Consider the following 18929-nt stretch of genomic DNA (forward strand, 5'->3'; position numbering starts at 1 on the left):
TCCTCTTTTTCATTAGATCTAATATTATTCTTCCTACTTCTACTATCTGTAACCTTTCCTCACTCACTGAGCGGTAAAGAAATAAAATAATCGTGTAGATGAAATTTTCTTATATTTAGGTGATTTTTCTAATAATATTTTTCCTAATATTTCCATCACAAATATGCTTACGGCATCAAACGTTTCCCTTAAACAAATACAGTACTGTCTTAGAAAAGGCCAAAAAACTAATTTCAGTTTCAACGACAAACTATTTTACATATTTCTATCATCGAAAAGGACATTGATACAAGTTATTTACATAAGAACCTGTATTTCGTTTCCTGCCAATGTCTTTCTATTCTTCTTTTCATGTTTTCTTTCTTGTTTGTATTGTTGGCTGTTTTTAGGTAGTATTCAATGTTGCATTGATAGTGAAAACATGGATGATATTTCTTCTAATTTTGTCCGTTTTGATTTATTTATTGCTATTTTCGGACGCTGTTGAAACCTTGCACAATGAATAAAGCAAGTGTTCTGTTATAGAATTTAAACTATTTTAGCAAATGTGCTGTAAAATATTATAGACTAGCAGAAATTCCCGTTCTTCATTCAGGAAAATTAGGTTCATGGAAAATTAAATTGCATCTTTCTCCTCCTTAGTAACACAATTTTCTAAAGAGTCTTCATCCCGGCAAAATTAAAATACCGCTAATTTTACAGTAATTATGTGATATCTTCAAATAAATAAAAGGTAATCGAAATGTGGAACAAGAGCGTCCTAGACAATATTATTTTACATGAGAAACCGTTATCACGAGTCACTTATCTGCTTTCGATTTCGAGTCATTTTGAAAATCGGCATTTATTTTCGCGTTTCTAAACAGCTGAAAACGGAAAGGCACTAGATGCCTTGTGATAACGGTACCTCACGCAAAATAATATTGTCTAGGGCGCTCTTGTTCCATATTTCAATTATCTTTTAACTATTTGAAGATATCACATAATTACTGTAAAATTAGCGGTATTTTAATTTCGCCGGGACGAAGACTCTTAAAGGCTTGGCACGTTTACACATCTGTTTAATAAGGAGTCTATATACGAAGTTTCATCTTCCTAACATGGGCAGATCAAAAGATACTCTATGTTTTTGCAAAATTCTTCAATACGTATTTTGATTCGTGTTCTCTAATTAGAATAATTATAATCATCATATGTATCTATCATATGTATTGGGAAGTCACTTGTGGCACTTCTCGCATGTTCTATCGTCTTCCGCTAACCTTTTCGTCTTTAGTACGATTTTTCCGTTTTGATATCCACCAATTTCAGCCTTCTTTGCCCCCCCCCCCTCTCTTTCCAGTCACCATACCCTCTAGCATGTCCCTCGTGATACAGTTTATTGATAGCCAATGTCCCAACCAGTTTCCCTTCCACTGCTCAATAATATCTAAGACTCTTATTCTCTTCTCCACCACTTCTAACACCTCATTAGCTTTCCGTTCGACCCAACTAATAAATTCTCTCCATTCTTTTCCACTCAAGTTTCAAAAGTTTCCCGTCGTTTTTCATCATTTTTCCCCAATGTCTAGGTTTCTAGCCCATACTCCACACGTAGAATTTTAGAAGTCCTTTTTTCAGTTCTTTATTCAAGGTCCCACAAAACAGTCTTTTCTTCTTCCTAAAGGCTTCTTTCGCTATTCCTATCTTTGCTTTTATTTCATGTTAATATGTATCTCGATAAATGACGAAAATCTAGTTCGAACCAAGTGTTCTCTATGTTCCAAATTTTGTTTCGTTCGGTTGGGCCAGTTTTCGATAATGATGAGACAGACAACGTCGATCAGGTGTGATAGAAAAAATATAGAAGTTGTCTTCTACTTCAGAACGGAATTTTCGAAAACGCTATGACCTCTGTCCAATTATTTTTAATAAAAATTTTTATATAGCGAATTTCATGTTGAGGTAGGGCCGCGGTGGCTCAGTGGTAGAGCGTTCACCTCTGGCGCTTGGGGTCCGGGGTTCGATCCCAGCCCCCGCCAAGTGAACTTTGTGGTGGACAAACACAGTGTGCGTGGGTTTCCTCGGGGTTCTCCCATTTCCTTCCACTTTTTCATTCCACCATTTCATTCATTACTCATTATCACCGTCTCCTTTAGCCTCACCGGCATAACCATGGGACGTAAAACTCAAAGGTTTTTCATGTTGAGGTATTTGTGAGATACTCTATCTTTGTTATAGAATTTTAGGCTCCTCCCTCCCTTAAGCCGTACATTCTAATCAAAGTGAAATAATATTAACCTAATTCATGGTAAATATTACCTATATTTTATAATTCATTTCAAACAATGCGGAGTTTTCTACGGCGCATTCCCAAAGATCACTTTCATCTTTATTAGTAGAGATTAGATCTAGTAAAGATAATTTTAAAGAAAATAGGAGTACACGCAAGTAGTACTAAATGTGTTTGGATTTTATGAAAATACTATACGTTGAAAATCTGGAGAAAGATCAGCAAGACACTTGGATGGATGAAGAGTCACACAACTTAATTTCTTTTTGTTTGCTTTAGCTCCAAAGCTTATAAAACCCATACACACAGTTTTACACTGGATCCGGACCTCATGACGTTATTACGGGAAATCGGATCCTGGTCTTTCGTGCCAAAGGCTCGAACATTGACTATCTGACAATGAAAAAATATATCGGTTCGAAAATGCTGTAGAATACCTTTGGATAAGCTTACATAATTGATTGGAGGGACTCCTATGTACACAATTAGAAAAAAATAATTGTTACAGTTATCATAGAAAGTTATTTTGATATATTTTGTACGTCAGAAAAGTCTCAAATTGAGGTTACCTTTATCTGTTTTTAAACCGTTTAACCTAATCTGATTTGAACACCTAGCAACAAGAATAACTAACTCTATGGCCTATGGAACTCGTAGGTTCAATGCCGCATCCACAAAAACACTCCATTGACTTCTATCCTTAGCCCACTGGATTTAGTTTCTAATTTGTACTCCTATTTCTGCTAGATGCATCTTAATATTGTCCTTCCATCTGCGTCTAGGTCTACCTAATGGTCGTTTTCCTATTGATCTTCCAGTTAAAACTTTGAAAGCGTTCCTACGTTTTCCATTCTGGCTACATGACCTGCCCACCTAAGCTTCCTGGATTTCATGACTCTAACAATGTTTGGTAAACGGAATAAATTATGTAGTTCCTGGTTATGAAGTTTCCGCCATTCGCCATTCCATTTCCTCTTGGATCCACATATTCGTCTTATTAGCTCGTTCTTAAATCCTTTTAGTCTATGCTCTTCCCTCAGAGTAAGTGACCATGTTTTGCAACCAGCAGTACAACAGTCATGATTATCGTTTTATGTTTTTAGGCTTAGCGACAAGAATAATTGGCAAACCTTAATGAAAATATACGCCGCATTGCATAGAAATGGAGTAATTTTAAAGCAAGTTATCGAAGAACTATGATGTATTCATCTAATCAATACCAATATACACGAACTCTTCACTTGACGTTGATATTATTCTTCCTTTGAACCCTCTCGCTTTTTTACACATTCTAACCGTAGCCAATATGATTATTTCCTAAGTATCAAACAAACGAAATATGCGTTTCATTACGAATTTTACGCAAGACATCGTGAAACACATTAAGAGACAAGTATGTGCATGTTGAATCGATACGATTTTATGAAAAAGTACGCATGTGGATTTTACCTCAAGCATGAAATTTTGCTCAGCTCAATACAAAGTATCAATTGATATGTGCATGAGTCAATTGGAATGTCTAAGTGTATGTCATAAACTATGGCGTGTAAATCACCTTCCTGGTTTAACATTTGTCCTGGAAAGTGATAACAGTATACTTCAGTACCAATTACATCTTAGCACAGCATCAATGTTTCCCGTTAGACGCTGGTGATAAAAATGTACTAGTGTGCAAAACTTAAGGACAAAAGTAAGTTTCTTATGCTGTGTCGCAAACAACTGGTAGAGATTTGTAAACCTCTTAACATACATAACAAGAATTTTAGGAATGATCCAAAAACTGGATCAAAAGATTGCGACCTTACCAAGAATTTTAGGAATGATCCAAAAACTGGATTAAAAGATTGCGATCTTACCAAGAATTTTAGGAATGATCCAAAAACTGGATTAAAAGATTGCGATCTTACCAAGAATTTTAGGAATGATTCAAAACTGGATCAAAAGATTGCGATCTTACCAAGAATTTTAGGAATGATTCAAAACTGGATCAAAAGATTGCGATCTTACCAAGAATTTTAGGAATGATCCAAAAACTGGATCAAAAGATTGCGATCTTACCAAGAATTTTAGGAATGATTCAAAAACTGGATCAAAAGATTGCGATCTTACCAAGAATTTTAGGAATGATCCAAAAACTGGATCAAAAGATTGCGATCTTACCAAGAATTTTAGGAATGATCCAAAAACTGGATCAAAAGATTGCGATCTTGGCCAAGAATTTTAGGTATGATTTAAAAGATACATCAAAAGATTGCGATTTTGGCCAATAATTAGTTTTTGGATCGGGGGCTACAAAATTTTTGAACAACCCCTAAATCTTGGTAATAAGCACATCATTCTGAGTTAATTTTTAGTTTTGTTTTGGCAACACTATATGTAGTTTTCGAGATATGGGGCGTACAAGAAAATGTTTGATTGAATTAAATATATTGTAATTTTTTAATTACGAGTCACAACATTTTTGAACGGCCCCTAAATCGAATTTTCGTACTTTTTACTGAATAAGCACATCATACTGAGCTAAGTGAAAGTTTGGGTTTGGCTACACTATATGTAGTTCTCGAGATATGGGTCGTACAAGAAATTATTTGTCTGACATATATACCTAATTATATGATCTCTTGATCCAAAAAGTAGACTTACAATATGATACAGGACACAACAGGCAGAAACATGTGATTAAAGCACCATCCCACCTGTTCTGTTCGATGCGATCGCGCATTATCACCCGTGAAGAAGTTATGGCAGACTACATCTTTGAAAAGACGCACGGGAGGAAGAGGTGCAGCGTTCCAAAAACGTTGACCAGTAAGTGTATCGTATTCAGAAACTGAGAGATCAGTACACACATGTTACATTATATATCCCTACATCGGACCACCAAAATAGTCATATTCGACAATGTTACTGAGTTAATTGCGGATTCTTACCTCTCACCAAATGAAAGTGCGTCCGGAGTCACTACTCAGACTGACTTGTGTTCTCAGCGGAAAGAAGAACGCAACCCCAGTATTGCTCGGTTCAGTCCTGATGTTTTGGCACCACTGCAAACGATTCCGCCAAAGCGTGAGTTTCAACGGAATATGTTGTAATGGTCATCGGACAAACAGACCACCTCCATACAGTCAACTGTCACTGTGAAGTGTGAGATTGGACGACTTACAGTTCTCTTAGATGTGTTTACAATTGCACCTACTCCTTGACGTAGACCTATCTCTTCTTGCCTGCTTCGCAATATAGCTGAACATGATCGACTACCAGCTTCCCTTTGCATAGCATTCTCCACATGCACCTCAAACAATATTGTGTGCAATACCAAACTCCATTTCCACACTCGTCACAGTTTGTCCTCTTTCCAGTTTTCCAACAATTCTTACCAGTGTGAAGTCACTCAATGTTATCTCAGGGCCATATTGTTGTAACACTACCACAATAGAGCTTAACAGTTCCCTGACTAACACACTGTCTCGTCCGTTTCATACAACTGCTTCGTGTTGAGGAAGCAGATCAGTTGGGCGCTACAATTACGCTGACGTCACGCTATCCTTTGCACGTGGGGGAGACACCTGGCAACGTGTTGCCAGGCTTTAGTTGATTTCCATCTATTAAGCAATGTTTTATGATACTTTACCGATCTTGTCCTGAAGTTTTGGACACCCATATATTTTGTAGAATTAGCTTTTAACGGGAAAGATTTTTCAAAGATGAAATGTATACCAATCGATATATCTTATCAGGCTGAACAAAATAACATAAGTCTGTATAAATCCTTATACGTATGTTTCTATGGAGAACGAATATTATCTACAGTAAACCTAAAATTTGATGTACAGTAACCACTTCTAATATTAAGATAAAGCTGATACTGAAATATACAGTAATTAATCTTTCATTAGTACGATACAGTATAGTGATTTATAGTACAAAATTATGATTAATTCTTAAACATTAATTTGGTTGAAAAATGAAATGAGATCTTTGAGTTTTACGTCCCATGGTTATGCCGGTTAGGCTAAAGGAGGCGATGATGATGAGTTATGAATGAAATTGTGGAATGAAGAAAGTAGGAGGAAACGGGAGAACCCTGAGGAAACCCACGCACACGGTGTTTGTCCACCACATAGTTCACTTAGCGCGGGCTGGAATCGAACCCGGGAGCCCAAGCACCAGAGGTGAACGCTCTACCAGTGAGCCACCGCGGCACCCGAAAAATGAAATAAAATGAAATGAAATCTTTCAGTTTTACTTCCTATGGTTACGCTGGCTAGGCTAAAGGAGATGGTTTATGATGAGAAATGGGTATAATGATGGAGTGAATACAGTGGGAGGAAGCTGGAGAATCACGACAAAACACAAGAACACGGTTTTTCTCCACTATAATGTCCACTTGGCGCGAGCGGGGATCGAACCAGGGAGGCCACGCACCAGAGGTGAACCACTGAGTCCCCGTGCCTCCTTTAATTTTGGTTGAACTAGGCCTATAATATTACCCGAAGATAGAAATGAAAATGAACTTAAATCTTTGAGTTAATGCCCCACTATTATATCCTTGAGGCTAAGGGAGACGATGAGTAAAGCAAATGAAAATGAATGATGATGGAAGAAGGTGTGGAATAAGAATCTGGGAGGAAACGGACGTACCCCGAAAAACCCATGGGCACGATGATGTGGACTACAAACTTACGTGACCGAGAATCGAACCTGGGACTTTACGCACCAGACTTAAGCACTCTACCACTGAGATACAGTGTCTGCCCAAAGATAAGGCACATACATCGATAGCCTAATTAATCTCTATTAATTTTATGAAAATTGCATGATGGATGGTAAATTATTACTCGTAGATCTTGAGAAAATCAAGATAACCGAATTTTATGGTACTAAAGGGTACTGGCTTTCATTGTCAATAATGACTGATAAGGATAAGGATTGATAATGATTCGTACGGATTGGCCCGCATCCCAAACATAAAATACTGTCCGGTTGAACTACCAGCATTAATTGAACTTTCCCGAGGTTTTGTTACCTGTTTTTAGCAAAGTTTATTATGCAGATATATGAAATATATACACACAAAGCAACCCAGCTTAAAGTGTTGTGTTGGTCTTACTCGGCGTTGAACCAGTGACTCCTTACCCAAAGTGGTAGCTTGTTATGTAATGTGACTTTTGCCTCACTCTATACACTGTTGCACTTCTTTTGAGAAAGATAATGAAAAATAAACTGCAGCAATGAAAAACAAAATAAGTGATCCATAGAAAATTGTACAGATTGTAAAGGGAACAGTATTTATTTATTTCAACCGTCATACATTCAATTCAATTAACCGAGACGAATCATTTTTATGCTCCAAGTAATGAGAGAGGAAAGTGAGTTCTCAGAACACACAGTTAGTGCATCCAGCGAGAAAGAAATGCAAAAACAAAACAACCAAACAAAACAAACAAAAAAAAGCGCAAGTATTTGGTGCATACAGGTACCACCTAACTTCTAACAACTTGGAAGATTTAGCTGAATCAATCTCAATTGGAAACGATTGGTAATACCTAAAACGGACATGCATTTTATTCATTGTACTTGTAGATTTTTATAATCAATAAATGACGTCATTATTTTGATAAGGATAAAAGTCAACACCAGCTGCAAGAAGGATATCAGTCAGTTGCTTGTCTTCTTGTTAGAAGATTCATCTTCCTAAAACGCTTTTTTTTTTCAAACACTCTCTTGAATGTTGTGTATAATACTTATCTTATCGCAATGAGGACACTGGTAAGTTAATTTCTTGCTCCAACAATTTTCTGATACGTAACATGAACAAAATGGCGTCCCAAAGCTCCGTTAGTTAGCGTGTTAGAGGAACTACGACAATTGGGAATAACATGTAATGTTAGTATAAGTTATTTAGTGTTTTCGTATTGCTGACTAATTGGAAGCTTGGTTATGTACGTGTGATGATATCTAGTTGGGCTCACATAGGAGATGGACATGTCTGTAGTATCTGACGTGTCTACATCGCTTCGTGATGAACTAGTAAGATCCATATCGTCGCATGAGAACCAGAGGAACTTAACTGGACAGAGAGGACAAAAATTTTATTTTCTTAGAAAGATGTGATTCTAATAAGATGGTAATTGAACTACATTACAACAGATGATCGGCAAGGAGAACAAATAATGGTACATTCCGTTTACATAAAGTGGGGCTAACAAAATAACATGAAATGACATGAATGAGTCCAAACATGAAGAAAACGAAAACAGCATTTTTGGAGTTATATACTCTACCTGGAAAGACCTGCTTGAAACTTATGGGTTGTCCGTGGTTGCAAGGACATGGGGTAATTGTTCATCCGTTCTAACTGCTCATGGAATACTCGAAACCTTTCGAGAAGGAAAAGGATTACACCCATTCAGTGCGGCCAATCCCAATATCCTGTAAACACAGTCTTCGGTTCTTAGGACAGTCTCGGACTTGGGGGTATAGGGCCCGGTCAGAAGCCTCACTTAGAGGGCCCTATCTTCCCTTCCCATGTAGCATGTAGGAGCCGCATAAAGCTGTCAGCTTCACTTACGCGTGGTAATAGCAACGGGGCGGGGATCTGTTTTGTTTCTTTATGACATTGCAATAACTTGTCAAACGACTAGGGCTCCAACAGGACTTTAATATTCATTATATATATATATATATATATATATATATATATATATATATATATATATATATATATATATATATATATATATATATATATATATATATATATATATATATAGGGTGTCTCAAAAGTCCCCTGACATAGGGTTACTCTGTTATTATCAGAGTTACAACAAAACATAAGAGAGGAAACCGTCTCCAAATATGATGTTTTCAATCTAAAGTGAAGGATTTTTTTTAATTGAACGAGCCGTTTGGGCTGTACACTCTTTATGCGCCCAATGTTAAATGAAAATGCAAAGTTGCCATTTACCTGGACCCACAACATGAATAAATGAAGTTGAAATAGGGGGTAGACCATCGACATGTTAGCGTAAAAGACAGTAACTTCATTACAGAGGGCCCTGGCAGGGATTCCTGCCTTTCTGCCCTGGCCCGTCCGAGCCTACCTTAGGACCTTTGAGTGTATTCTGGTTATCAAAGAATCTACCAGTATCTACAGACTGGCACTTGAGTGTTATAAGCCAAGCTCACGTCCCACTTGGAGTCAAGACCTCAAGTTATTAACGATCAACGCAAATCCAGGATCCTTTGGAGTTCAAGAGAGAACTTTCTAATTCTAGACCCTACCGATCTCACATAATTGCATAATGGAAGCTTCAAGAGTGATAATGATGTATGCTACAATTGTGAACTTCGAGATAAACTCCTTTATCATTGGTATTGTTATGGTGCTCTCTTGAAGATCGGTAAGACATGCACATTATACATAATTAATGAATCAGTGAAACTCTGAGTGATTATAGAAGAAAAGTCACATAATATATTGGCACAAAAAGATAAAAATGTTCATATGTACTAGTAATAATTCCAAAGGTATCAGTTGTTGGAGCTGGCCAAGCATAAATTCTAATTAAATACTAGAGAACTCTAAGCTAGGAAGATAGTGCTGCCTAATAAGATATGCAAATTAAATATATACATCGTTATTACTTAATATAATGCATACTTTATAGAAAAGTGTATAATTTATATCTTCCAAAACAGTTTCAATAACCATTTTTCGTTATCAATAGTGAGGTAGTTACAGTTATTTTATGATAAGAAATATTAAGTAGCTTGGCATTAGCTATGAAAAGATAAAGAAAACAAGAATACCAAGAATTTAGTTCGGCAGAAAAATGTAGAATATACACTGTTTAAGGAAAAAAAGCCTATATATTATATTTCTTAATTACATTTAATTATTGTTCAAATATGTGTTACAAACCTTGAAGTAAGTATATGTTTACATCAGATGTTCAAAATGTTGGGCGTTGCTTGGAACGCTCGGTAACATTCGCCAGAAAATTACAGAGGCATGTGCATCGGTCTCCATTAATACGTTGACCGTTGCAGCTGCAGAGACCGCTCGTTCTTCCATGGCGCCTCAAACTTATCAACAATGCGTTAGGCGGGTTGGTGGTTCAGTATCAAACTACCCTCTCCACTGACGCTGCATTTCGATGGCATTCTCAAACCTGGTAAAACACTTCAAAACGCACTTCCGCTGCTCGAACGTTAAGTGTGCTACAACCATTTTCTTAGCCCACTAACCGTGCTGACAGTACCGACATCTGTTGAGCGAAAAACTGTACTACAACATAATTTTAATTGAAAATGTTTGACAATGCCGACATCTGTTGGGCAAGAAAACATACTACAACATGCTTAAAAATTTCAAAACAATTGTCAATGCTATTATCCTGATATAGAGTGACAAAGTGTATACGTTCTTCTGGCGGATTCTCTCTATATATAATTTTCCTTTTCTATATTTTATTTTATTTTCTGACAAGCTTCGTATCTCACTTATTGTAAAACGCTTCGTATAAGATTTTTAACGAGAAGAGAAGAGGGAGAATTTTTCTTGCCAAGATTTAAGGCAAGACATAGGATTTAGGATGTAGATTTCTAGGCTTTCGGAATCTAAGGCCATTTAGCCCGTCACGATTTGAGGGATGACGTCCCTCGGCGAGCACACAATCCGTGGAAAGGGAAGGAAAAAAGCGGCCTGGGACCTATAAGGTAGGTACCACCCTGGCATTTGCCCGGTGTAAATGAGGAAAACCCAGGAAAACCTCATTCAGGATGTCTGGCCGGAAAGAGCATGTTACGCTTTTTCGACCGAGTGACCCCACCGGGAATCGAACCCGGGACCGCTCGCACCGAAGGCGAGAGCGTTAGCGACTACGCTACGCGGGGGCCTAAGGCAAGTAATAGTTCTTCCAATAGAAACAGATATACTCTTCTATACGAGGCATTACTTTGATGACACCTTTTTCAGACAAGACAGCCTGATGTTATTTCGTAGGAAACCAGTAACAAAATACGTTAGGAAGTATAACACTTTAGATTGCAATCTACTTGAAAGGTGTCTTCAGAGGAATATGATTACTGAACTTTATCCTAAATCTTCTGAACAGTTTTGTCGAGCGAACAATATTTAACTTTCTCTTTCAATGTGGTCCCATCTAAATATGTCAATATCTAATTTATAGGTGTGGTGTCTAATTTTAAGTCCGAGAAACTCTTCAGTTTTATTACAAATCCATCCTCTGTCACAGAATTGGGATATGTACTCAGCTGACTTTTATATGTAACTCTTGTGGCTTGTATGAATCTGAAGAAACGAAAGGTCTTTCTGATGAAAGCTGAGAATATGCAAGATATGGATAATGAATTTGAATTCTCTAATTATTTATTGGTATATTACTTCTAAGCTTAAAAAAGACGCTATGTTTGATTGCTATTCTGTTTTCCATAACTTGTATTTATTCTTTGAGTTGTATTTATAAATAAGGTAAGTGCAGCTAAATTCGCCATGTTAAAGCTGTTGGATTCTTTTTTATTTTGGAATTAATTTTCATGAAACACAAAGAACAAGACATGTGTCTTGCAGTAAAGCCTTTTCCGAGTGCAGAAGAAAAATATGTCAATGATACGACTCACTTCTATTTTGTACCCACGGTACCCACGGTAAAAGAAAAAGTGTTACAAAGTGGCAGATTTACCAACACTTGCAGGAAATTACGCCAAATCTAAGGTACACTAGAAAAGTATAACAAATAAATCAAATGCTTACATCGCTTTATACGAACTCAAATATCACTACACAACGTGGCTGAAGCAAAAAAAAAAAAAATAATAAAAAAATAAAATAAAATAAATAAAATAAAATAAAAAATAAAAAAATAAAAATAAAAAATAAAAAATAACCGAAGTACAAGATGGAGATAAGATAAAATATAAAAACATAATCTTCAAAGTTAAAATGAAGTTCCAAACTGAAAACTTTAATGGTTCCTTAAGAAAATAAATAAACAGTGTCATTGTACTGTGACTTAAAAGAACTACATCGATATTACATGACGCATGTGGAACAAATGAAGACATCTTTGTCTTCTGCAGCCAGTCCTGCAGAAGCCCTGGCGTATTTCGCTGCACCAGGCTTGGATTGATTTAGTAGCCACGGAATCACAAATACTGACATTACACTTATAAAACAAAATGTTCCTACACGGACACGAAATAAATTGTACATTGTTGTAAACAATCGGTAATGATCTAAGTTAGCACGGTACTAATAACGGATTCTTACCTCTATTGAAATAATAACTTCCTTCCACGGAACCATCCCGAAGCGAACAACACTGCATGGTGTGGCGGTCTCAGCGTTGTCTCCCGGAGTATTCGTCAAATTGGACTTGTCCAAGACCATTTCACATATTGAGGCACATTTTAAAACGTCCCAGCAGTGAGTATTTGGCGTACTTAGCTGCACTGGCGTATTAAAGTGCAGTTAGCTTAATTATAACTACGACTTGTAATTCTCCATTTCAGATGTTACTCGGCATAATGGGCTTTCTAGCCCTATTCGTTGAATCCACGCATCATGGATGGCACGGTGGTGGAGGAGGAGGAGGCCACGGAGGTGGTGGTGGAGGAGGACATGGTGGTCATGGAGGAGGAGGAGGAAGACATGGTTGGCACGGTGGCGGAGGCGGTGGTCATGGCGGTGGTGGTGGTGGACATGGAGGTGGCGGTGGAGGACATGGCGGATATGGAGGCGGAGGTCATGGCGGTGGTGGTGGTGGCCATGGTGGTGGAGGTGGTGGTCACGGTGGTGGAGGTGGTGGCCACGGTGGTGGCGGTGGTGGTCATGGCGGATACGGAGGTGGTGGCCACGGCGGTGGTGGTGGTGGAGGACATGGCGGATACGGAGGCGGTGGTCACGGCGGTGGTGGTGGTGGTCATGGCGGCGGTGGCCACGGTGGTGGCGGTGGAGGTCATGGCGGTGGTGGTGGTGGTCACGGAGGTGGCGGTGGAGGACATGGCGGATATGGAGGCGGAGGTCACGGCGGTGGTGGTGGCGGGCATGGCGGTGGTGGCCACGGTGGTGGCGGTGGAGGTCATGGCGGTGGTGGTGGTGGTCACGGAGGTGGCGGTGGAGGACATGGTGGACATGGAGGCGGGGGTGGTGGCCATGGTGGTGGAGGAGGTGGACATGGTTGGCATGGATGGCGTTGATAAATTATTGTTAAGGTATCATTTGGGTGATTATACACTTAAAAATAATGTAATGTAAATCAAATTGTTGAAAATTTATTTGTTAATCAATAAATTGTTGTCAATTATTTTCTTAAAAGTCTTTAAACAATTACATATCGTTTTAAAAAATACATCACTCTATCACCTAGTATACTTAATGTCCAGTAATGGAAATTTTGCGTAACTTTCCTCTTTCTATATCGTATGTATTTTGACTAAGCATACATTACACTTTTATTTAGAGTCGAAGTCTAACGTCTCTTCCTACGATTTTGTATCACATATAAACTTACAGTTTACTGTCGGATTCAAACCACATTAGCACACACATGGAATCAAACCCAGGTCTCCTGCATACAATCAGAACTTTAAATTACTCCCTTTTTAAGACGTCTTTCATTTTTTTAAATATAAAACTAGCAGCGTTCACCCCGCTTCGCTGCGGTCACCCCGGAACGCAATAAACTTTGTTACTTAGATAATTTTTACTTTTTCGCTTTCAAGTGATATGATAAAAACCATAGAAGATTGCAGTAAATCTTAACATTATATCGCCTGTCATTTATGTTAACCCGCCCCGCTTCGCTGCGGTCATCCCGGTGCTGGCATATTGTAAAAGTGTCTTTAAAAATAAGCAAATCAATTAAAAAATTTTAAACAGAAGATTCAAGCTATTTTCCGCTGTATATCGCCTGTCATTTATGTTAACCCGCCGAGTGACACGGTCATGCGGGTTGCATATAAATACGTTTATTTTTACCTATGATGAACTAATAACAAAGGATTTGTACGTTATGGACACTTGAATGGTCAATTATCTCAAGACACTGGTAATTAAAAATTAAAGTGATATGATAAAAACCATCTAGGGTCCAAATCCTAATAACCCCCCAAAAATGAAAGAAATTGGTTCAGCCGTATTAGCGTGATGAGCGGACAAAGGATTTTGTACGTTCTCTTTTATATATATAGATTACATCTGAAAAGAATATACTTAAATTTGTCTATCAGCTTGACTCATACGTGAAGATTTTGTTCTTGTCCAAAGAGCATTGTTGAGTTTGCCCGTTACAATGTTGAAAGTAAAGGAAATAGTAAAATGCACCCCATATGGGACAGACGAATGTAGCCTATGGGTATTGAGGAAATAAGGCTCCAAACCGTCTTATGGGATTATAGAGTGATCTCTATGCTCCTGAACATTTACTTCCCAGGTTTTCAAAGAAGCTAATCACATCTCTGAGCTGGTTTAGAGGGATTAGAACTGAAAATAAATAGCATTCTTTCCGCGAATCAAATCCGGGTCATCCAGTTGGTTTCCAGGCGTCTAACTGACTACTCCATTACCACGTCATGTTGGGACTGTAGGTATAATGTTACATGTTAAGAACAAATGTGCTGAGTAATATTAGTGATATCAACAAATATTAACAAACATATATAGGATACAAAATGTCTATTTTGGTCTTCTTGATGATTATACACAGTTCTAGATGTTGAAACTCAGTTTTGGAAACAAATGAAGATTTGAAAAGAATGAGTAGATTACTTCCGTTTCCAAACTGCACAAATACTCGTCAAAAAGTGTTTAAAGGGGCTAATCACTAGAAATTAAAATACCGCTAATTTTACAGTAATTATGTGATATGTTCAAATAGATGAAAGGTAATCGAAATGTGGAACAAGACCTCGCTAGACAATATTATTTTGCATGAGTACCGTTCTCACGAGTCACCTAGTAGCTTTCCGTTTGCAGCCATTTATAAACGCGAAAATAAATGCCGATTTTCTAAATAGCTGGAAATCGAAAGCAGATAAGTGAGTCATGATATTGGTATCACATGTAAAATAATATTGTCTAGGACGGACATGAAGATACCACATAACTACTGTAAAATTAGCGATATTTTAATTTCGCCGTGATGGGACCTCTTAAGTTTTTGTAAATAAAAATATCAATAGACACATATTTGAATACTTATCGTATTGTTCAGTGATGAAGTCCATTGTAGTGTGAAGTCAATGTATACTAAACGCAATGAGGCGAAACAGATTACTTTCGTACCACAAACTGCGAGAAAAGAAATATGTGAAAGTGATCTGTTCATCCAGTGTTGGTAGATGTATCCTATTATGGTCAAGGGAAGTGTATAATTGTTCATGGCGTTCAGCGATGCCTCCTTGTTTGTTTTTAAATCGTTGCAGAAGCCTGTTCAAACTTCATATTGTTCAAAATTCTAATCAAGATTTACGTAAAAAGTAAAGAAAACTAAACATAATCTATTCCAGAATCAAAAATGTATCAAAAAACAAATTAGTAAAAAGATATCTTTATTGTTTTATTAATCTCAATATGAAATAAAATGATTTTTTTTCAGTTTAACGTCCCACAATTAGGCTAAAGATGAATAAGAGAAGTGAATGCTGATTGAAGCATTCGTGGAATGATAATGCGGGAGGAAACTTAAGTACTCGAGAAAACCCATGGACACGATGTTTTGCACGACATACTTCGACCTACTTATCCGGGGATCGAATTAAGGAACCTTACATACCAGAGATAAGGGCTCTTCCACTGAGCTACCGTAACCCCCCAATTAATCCCAATACAGGTAATAACATAGAACATGAGGCCGCGATGGCTCAGTAGTAGAGCGTTCACCTCTAGTGCAAGGGGTCCTTCATTCAATCTTAGCTCGCGTCAAGTGAACTTTTGTGGTGGACAAACACCGATTTCTTGGTGGCGCTCCCGTTTCATCCCACATTCTTCATTCCAACAATTCATTCATTTCTCATCATCACTGTCTCCATCCTAGCCGGCATAACCAATAGACGTGAAACTGAAAGATTTCATTTCGTTTTCCTTATAACATAGAGAGTTCATAATTTTATTACTGCACAACAATATTAATTAGGACAACATAAAAAAATAATATTGAAACATTATTTTACCAATACACTTATTTGCCTGTGGCTCTATGTACAATAATCATAGACAGAACAAGTAGTAGTGTCACGTACGCACATTTGTGTAGCGTGATATTTTCTCAATTAATATTAAAACCTAAAATGCGAATCGGTGTCTACTATTAATGGTTTTAGTATAGAGATTAAGGTTGTGATAGAGTATATTTTTGAGACTATTAATTAATTACAGAAAACCGCTTCTCGCTATCTGTTACTGTTTATTCTGTATAGCGATGAACGTTAAAACCGGAAGTGGTTATTTTCCCACACTTGCTAAATCGATCCAAAAGAACGCTTCTCACCATCTCTTATCGTTTTTGCTCTATATAAATCACAATTGTAATCCCCCCCAAAAAAAAAAGATTTTTTGTCAGTTTTGGTTCTAGTTATCAGTCAAGGATGAAGATAAAATTTACCCTTGAAACTGTTAATCGAATGCAGGTTTCGACTTTCCACTATTTATTAACATTTTTTGGTTTATAGTGATCAACGTTAAAACCGGAAATAGTTGTATCCATTTCTCTGCATCCAGGGCTGGCCCTAGACAATTTGTCTCCCTGTACAATGGCGTCATTTGCCCTCTCCCTTTCTCCAGAAAGAACAAATCTTAAAAAACACACGATTTTAAGCATGCTACCCCTCATAAACAACAAAGGGGAGTGAAACTGCACTTCAGCACTTGCACTCAGATAGCGCTAAGCACTACAAATACAATCTCCTTTTGTCTCCTGTTTCCTTTAAATAATAATTTACTATGTTAGTGAAAGATAAAGCAAACACACCTACAAAGGAAAGATGATAATCCTTATATATATATAATTGAATATTGTGCTTAAATCTCAATATATCAGTTTTGCAATTCCAATGCAACTACTTATTTTACATTCATTTCTTATTTTCCTTCTACAACAATTTTTTAAAAGAAATCTTGTTTCCATCTTCATTTATAAGAAATATGTTTGTGATAAAGACAAGACTAGCTTTCATATCGAAGCTGTGATAGGCCTAGCTAACTCAATGCAACAAGTGTTCGCTACTGTTCGAGAATTGAGTTCTTGTACTTGAAAACAACCAAGCAATTCATGCAGGGGGATTTATTTGACCATTTGCTTTAGCACTGTCCATGTGATCTTAAACTAATGCGATCTAAACATGATTTATGAATGTAGTATTCGAATAGAAGGTCATCTTAGTAAATTTAACTACAATCATCATGAAGTCTTTCTCTAACAAGGAATATTTATTTAAAAAAAACAACATAGTTATGACTAGAGACCGGATGTTAGGCAAAATGCCTATTCTTTATTATTAAAGATATGATCAAAAGTAACGTTTTAAAATTTATATGGGGGCTTATAGTTTCGATTTAAGCCAATTTTATTTTGTCTATTTTGCCTATTTCGACCTTTACTGCCTAAATAATTGGTTTAGTACTATTGCCTATTCTCTGCATTTTCTTCAAAATAAGCCTTCATTGGGAAAATATATAATTTATATAACATGAATAATACACACATATTAAGTATTTGTAAACACAAGCACGTGGTACGTTACGATATATATACATGGGGAACTTCAAAGGTGTGCACATTTGGAATCGAAAATTGAATCATGACAATTGGAACGGAACCGAAAGATGTGCACATACTTTGAGAGGTGATTCGTGAAATGAAAAGAAGACAAAAAGTCCTCTTGAATTTTTTGAATGTCACGAATCACCTCCCGAAGTATGTGAACACCTTTATGTCTCGTTCCAATTGTCAGGATTCGATTTTGGATTCCAAGTTGGCCCCCAGTCACTCGCACACGAAGCGGAATTTGAGAACATGCAACAGGACTTTTTGTCTTCATTTGATGTCACGAATCACCTCCCAAATTTATGTGCACATCTTCCAGGTTCACCCAGTATATATGGAATGCATAACAAGCTTCGTTTTTATATGTACAATAAAAGAAGATATTAACAAAGAAGTATGTTTCTATATTCTTTGAACATTACCTATGACTTGAATCTATTTTTTAATGGTGTTGAGTATTTATCTTCATTATTTCGAATTACATTTTAGTGCCTATTTTACTGCCTATTTTTTAAAAAAATTTAGTGCCTATTTGCCTGCCTATTTTCCAGGTTTTTAGTGCCTAAACATCCTGTCTCTAGTTATGACAGATTTTGCCGCTCCTCGGAAGTTACCGGCCCATGTAAATACACATTGTTGCACATATGGTACAGTCGGCCCTACTTTCATCAAGGAACTCGGTTTCTAATGTTTAGCCATCTACATCTTAGTCAAACCTGATGCTGATCCATCGAGTAGTTCTTCAGAGCCTGCCTTACTAAAAATAATACAAAATTTCCCATTTTTCTTCTGCTTATTTATTCATAAGTGAAAGGAGATAATAAAATACAACTTACCACAATCGTAGATAATGTTATTCTCCAATAGAA

The 18929-nt window shown here is 37.2% G+C and overlaps 1 protein-coding gene across 1 annotated transcript; it reads left to right on the forward strand.

Moving 5' to 3' along the window:
* The first annotated feature begins 7937 nt into the window (after positions 1–7937).
* LOC145661896 (uncharacterized) lies at positions 7938–13495 on the forward strand. Its single transcript, XM_081727238.1, has 2 exons — positions 7938–8041; positions 12809–13495. The coding sequence occupies exons 1-2, from the start codon at positions 8030–8032 to the stop codon at positions 13493–13495; spliced, it is 699 nt and encodes a 232-aa protein (XP_081583364.1). The 5' UTR covers positions 7938–8029.
* Positions 13496–18929: the final 5434 nt, after the last annotated feature.

The sequence above is a fragment of the Thermobia domestica genome, chromosome 10, assembly GCF_964235325.1.
Source record: "Thermobia domestica chromosome 10, izTheDome1.hap1.1, whole genome shotgun sequence".
Taxonomy (NCBI): Eukaryota; Metazoa; Arthropoda; class Insecta; order Zygentoma; family Lepismatidae; genus Thermobia; species Thermobia domestica.